The 6028-nt window shown below is 40.5% G+C and overlaps 1 protein-coding gene across 1 annotated transcript; it reads left to right on the top strand.

Annotated features, from left to right (window-relative positions):
• Positions 1–1496: 1496 nt before the first annotated feature.
• LOC101953184 (olfactory receptor 14A16-like) lies at positions 1497–2447 on the top strand. Its single transcript, XM_005309248.2, has one exon. It carries the CDS (start codon positions 1497–1499, stop codon positions 2445–2447), a length of 951 nt encoding a protein of 316 aa, XP_005309305.2.
• Positions 2448–6028: the final 3581 nt, after the last annotated feature.

Genomic DNA, 6028 nt, shown 5'->3' with positions numbered 1-6028 from the left:
TTTATCAATGAAATTTGTAATATCATCAAAAAGAAATCAAATTAATTTGACAGAATCTAATTTCCATAAATCCATGCTGATTTTAAGTAATTACATTACTCTTCTTTAGTTCTTTATTAATCAAGCCCCTTATCTGCCACTACATTATTTTACCCAGAATTGATGTCAGGCTGAGAAGCCTATAATTACCCAAGAAATCCCATTCGCCATTGTTTGAAAAATTTGCACATTAGTTAGCTTTCTTCTAATCTTTTGATACTTTCCCAGTGCTCCAAGATTTATTGAAAAACAACATTAATTGCCAAGCAAGCTCCTCAGCCAGCTCTTTAAAAACACTTGGATGCAAGTTATTTGCATCTGCTGATTTTAAAATGTATAACTTTAGTTGATTCTGTTTAACATAATCCATTATATTTGTGGTGTGGAGTATTATCATCACAATGTGAGACTATACCATATTTCTCCCAAATACAGAATAGAAATATATAATATATTGATAATTCTACCATTGCTATCTAGCAATTGGACCTATACCATTATCAGAATTCTTTTTGTTCCTAATATATTTTAAAAATCTTTTCTTCTTTTTGTCCTTAACTGCATGGGCTATAGAAGTCTCCTTGTGTCCCTTTGCTTCCCTTATCAATTTTCTGCAAATCCTGACTTCTGATTTAGATTCACTACTGTCAACTTCCCCTTTCCTCCATTTGTTTTCTATCTATTTATTTATTTATTGTTACAACTTCCCCTCTAATCCAGATTTTTTTGTTTTATATTCTGCACAACCTTCCTCCTTGATTGTAGCTTTTTGGGCATCTAATAGGGCATTTGTAAAATGATTCCCAATTATCATTCACATTTTTGTAATTAAAGTCTTCGTCCCAGCTGATTTGGCTCACAATTGTTTTCAGCTTTGTGAAACAGGCCCTATTAATCACAGAGTATATATATTTCTGGTCTGGACTTCATTGTACTTACACATTATAAATGTGATCAAGTCATGATCACATGTACCTAAGCTAACACTAATCCTTAGTTCTGTGATCAGTTTCTCTTTATCTGGTAGGACAAGGTCTAATCTAGAATTACCCCATTTTAGACGCAACAATTTTGAGTTAGGAAATTGTCCTCTATATTATTTAGAAATTCCAAAGATATTTTAGTAATCTCTGCATGAGACCTCCATCACATGTCATTCAGGTTGATGTTCCCCACATGATTGTGTCATAGCATCACATTAGGAGCTCGTGTTAACCCTTAGATCCTTTTCACATTCACCACTTCCAAGCACTCACATTCCCTAGATGGCTTTCAAAGTCTCCATCAAGATATTTGTGTGAGTAGTAAAACCTCCATCAACACAAAAAAGGTGCAAAATCTTAACTCAATTTTAGCTGAAATGGGAATTTTGTGCCTTAATATTTTATATGCTTCCTTTCTTTTTGATTACTCCAAGTCCTTTTCCTTTACAGGCAGCACAAAGTATATGGAAGGCGATGGTCAATAGAACTACCGTGAGTGAGTTCCTTCTTCTGGGATTCTCTGACATCCGAGAGCAACAGATTTTATATTCCATGGTGTTCCTACTCATTTATCTAGCAGCTGTGATAGGAAACCTTCTTATCATTGCAGTTGTAGCCCTCGATTGCCACCTTCGCACCCCTATGTATTTCTTTCTATTCAACCTATCCTTCCTAGACCTCTGCTACATCTCCGTCACCATCCCCAAGATGTTTGCCAACTCCCTAACCAACACCAGGTCCATTTCCTTCTTTGGATGCGTCACCCAAGTCTTTCTGGTTATTTCACTTGCAGCCACAGAATGTGCCTTTCTCTCCGTGATGGCATATGATCGCTACACTGCCATCTGTTTTCCTCTGCATTACAGGATGATCATGAGCAGGGGTACCTGTGCCCAGATGGCAGCAGGTTCCTGGGTCAGTGGATTCCTATATTCAGTGCTTCACACAGGCAACACCTTTAGGTTGCCCTTCTGCCATTCCAATGTTGTCGGCCAATTCTTCTGTGATATCCCTCAGTTGCTCAAGCTGTCCTGCTCTGACACATACTCCAACAAGGTTGTGGTGGTCCTCTTTGGGGTGTGCTTAGCACTGGGCTGTTTTGTGTTTATCATCGTGTCCTACATTCAGATTTTTTCCACCGTGATGAAGATCCCATCCATGCAGGGAAGGCGTAAAGCCTTCTCCACCTGCCTGCCACACCTTGTGGTCATTGGCTTATTCTTTGGCACTGGCAGCTTTGTGTATATGAGGCAAACCTCAATGTCTTCTTCCTATTGGGACCTGTTGGCATCTGTGCTCTATGCCGTGCTGCCACCATTATCGAATCCAATCATTTATAGCTTGAGGAACAAGGAGATAAGAGAGGCTCTGGGTAGGGTGATAGCCAGGAAATGTTTTTCCAAAGAGTGGAATGTCCATTTTTAGATTGACTTGACTGGAATCTTGGGAAACCCTTATTCATGAGAGTGACACCGTTGACTTTGGTGGAGTTTCTCCTGCTTTACACATGTGTGAGTAGATGGACAATCTGCCCAGTGGTAGACTTAGGAAGGGATTTTCAAAGTCATCAAACGGAGTTGACCATTGTCAATGCTCCTTCCCCACTCTGAACTTTAGGGTACAGATGTGGGGGCCTGCATGAAAACTTCTAAGCTTAATTACCAGCTTAGATCTGGTCTGCTGCCACCACTCCCAATGTGCTAATTCCCTTCCCTGGGTAGCCTTGAGAGACTCTTCAACAATTCCCTGTTGAGTACAGATCCAAACCCCTTGGATCTTAAAAAAAGGAGAAATTAACCATTCCCCCTCCTTTCCCCCACAAACTCCTGGTGGATCAAGATCCAACCCCCTTGGATCTAAAAACAAGGAAAAATCAACCAGGTTCTTAAAAAGAAGGCTTTTAATTAAAGAAAAAGGTAAAAATCATCTCTGTAAAATCAGAATGGAAACTAACTTTACAAGGTAATCAAACTTAAAGAGCCCAGAGGAACCCCCTCTAGCGTTAGGTTCAAAGTTACAGCAAACAGAGGTAAACACCCTAGTAAAAGGTACATTTACAAGTTGAGAAAACAAAGATAAAACTAACACGCCTTGCCTGGCTGTTTACTTACAAGTTTGAAATATGAGAGACTTGTTCAGAAAGATTTGGAGCGCATGGATTGATGTCTGGTCCCTCTCAGTCCCAAGAGCGAACAACCCCCAAAACAAAGAGCACAAACAAAAACCTTCCCCCCACCAAGATTTGAAAGTATCTTGTCCCCTTATTGGTCCTTTGGGTCAGGTGTCAGCCAGGTTACCTGAGCTTCTTAGCCTGTTACACGTAAAAGGATTTTAGAGTCTCTGGCCAGGAGGGATTTTATAGTATTGTACACAGGAGGGCTGTTACCTTTCCCTTTATAGTTATGACAACCGTCTATTGAAATTCCAACATTGATCCTAACTACTTCAGATGTAGACTTGGATACCAACTTCTACTAAGCTTGGGTGGTGCATGGCTGTGGGGGGAGAGGGGTGGGTGTTTGGGCAATCTCTCGCTGGCAAAAAATAAGATCATTTTAAAAGGCTGGTGAACTTTTGTGAGTTTTCTCTTGGGGCCTTTGCCCTTGAGGGTATGTCTGCACTGCAGCTAGGAGTGAGCCTTCCAGTCCACCTAGACAGACTTGTGCTAGCTGTGCTCAAGCTAGCATGCTAAAGCAGCAGTGGAGACTTTGCAGCTCAAGCAGCTGCTAAGGCCACATCTATACTACCCACCGGATCGGTTGGTAGTAATCGATCTATCGGTGATCGATTTATCACGTCTCATCTAGACATGATAAATTGATTCCCGAATTGATGCCCGTACTCCACCTCGGCAGGAGGAGTAAGCGAAGTCGACAGGGGAGCCGGGGTGGTTGACTTGCCACCAAGAGGACTGCCAGGTAAGTCGAACTAAGATACTTCGACTTCAGCTATGCGAATAGCATAGCTGAAGTTGCATATCTTAGATTGACCCTCCCCCCCAGTGTAGACGAGCCCTAAGGCTCTCAATCATTGCTCAGGTTGCCAGCCTGAGTCTTTGCAATACATACACTCCTAGTCTTAATCTGCTAGCTCAAATGAAGCTAGTGTGAGTCTGTCTACACAGGCTGGGAAGGTTACGCCCACCTGCAATGTAGACATGCTCAAGATACCCCAGCTATTAATGTGTGTATCTCAGAAAGAAACCAGCATCTTTGTGGAAACAGTGTTCTGTTTTCCCAGCCCTACTCTCCTTTCTTTCTGACCCAATGTTGCCCTGCTCCACCAGGTTTCCTTATGTTCCTTGTTGGGTGTCAAGGCTTGGAGGTCCAGATGATGGAATGAGGGCAAAGGAAAAGAGAGTGATGGACCTTCTATACCCCAAACATTTACTCTGAGATTTTCAAAACCTCCCAAATAGTAGAGCTGCTTGGAATTTTAAATCAAAACTGATCTGTTGACCAAAATGACTATTTTTGCAGAAGATTTCAATTTTAATCCAAATTTTCTGTTATTTATGAAAAACAAACAAACAAACAAACAAACAAGCAAACAAAAACACACTCAGAAACTGAAAATAATAGAAAAAATCTATAAAAATGATTGGGATATTAAATATGATCAGTTTTTGAAAACAATATTTGTTTTGGTGTTTAGAAAATGAAAACTTTTACTTGAAATGGAAACATCTAAGTGAATGCAGTTTCAAAACCTAAATATTTTGTACTAAAATAAATTTGTGGAAGCCCAAGTATTTTGGGACAAAATGATTTTTCAGTACTAATTTTAATATTTTAGTTAACGGTTTAATTTTTTGATCAAAGTTTTCATTTTTCAGTAATGATTTTTCATTTTTAAAGCATTTTTGTGTATATATATTTGAAAATGTAGAAAAACATCCAAAATATTTAATAAATTTCAATTGTTATTCTATTGTTTAACAAGTATCAGGGGGTAGCCGTGTTAGTCTGTATCTACAAAAACAACAAGGAGTCTGGTGGAGCCTTAAAGACTAACAGATTTATTTGGACATAAGCTTTCGTGGGTAAAAACCTCACTTCTTTGGATGCATAAAGTGAAAGTTACAGATGCAGGCATTATATACTGACACATGGAGAGCAGGGAGTTACTTCGCAAGTGGAGAACCAGTGTTGACAGGGCCAATTCAATCAGGGTGGATGTAATCCACTCCCGATAATATATGAGCAGGTGTCAATGCCAGGAGAGGAAAAGCTGCTTCCGTAATGAGCCAGCCACTCCCAGTCCCTATTCAAGCCCAGATTAATGGTGTTAAATTTGCAAATGAATTTTAGTTCTGCTGTTTCTCTTTGAAGTCTGTTTCTGAAGTTTTTTTTCAATTATAGTGACTTTTAAATCTGTAATAGAATGACCAGGGAGATTGAAGTGTTCACTTACTGGCTTATGTATGTTACCATTCCTGATGTCCGATTTGTGTCCATTTATTCTTTTGCGGAGAGACTGTCCGGTTTGGCCAATGTACATGGCAGAGGGGCATTGCTGGCATATAATGGCATATATAACATTAGTGGATGTGCAGGTGAATGAGCCCTTGATGGTGTGGCTGATGTGGTTGGGTCCTCTAATAGTGTCGCCAGAGTAGATATGGGGACAGAGTAGGCAACAAGGTTTGCTATAGGGATTGGTTCCTGGGTTGGTGTTTCTGTGCTGTGGTGTGTAGTTGCTGGTGAGGATTTGCTTCAGATTGGGCGGTTGTCTGTAAGAGAGGACTGGCCTGCCTCCCAAGGTCTGTGAGAGTGAAGGATCATTTTCCAGGATAGGTTGTAGATCGTGGATAATGCACTGGAGAGGTTTTAGCTGGGGGCTGTATGTGATGGCCAGTGGTGTTCTGTCATTGTCCTTGTTGGGCCTGTCCTGTAGTAGGTGATTTCTGGGTACCTGTCTTGCTCTGTCAATCTGTTTCCTAACTTCCCCAGGTGGGTATTGTAGTTTTACGAATGCTTGATAAAGATCTTGTAGGTGTTTGTCTC

The sequence above is a fragment of the Chrysemys picta genome, chromosome 13 (assembly GCF_011386835.1).
Source record: "Chrysemys picta bellii isolate R12L10 chromosome 13, ASM1138683v2, whole genome shotgun sequence".
Classification (NCBI taxonomy): domain Eukaryota; kingdom Metazoa; phylum Chordata; order Testudines; family Emydidae; genus Chrysemys; species Chrysemys picta.
Note: the sequence above shows the minus strand (reverse complement) of the source record. Positions and strands in the feature narration are given on the sequence as shown.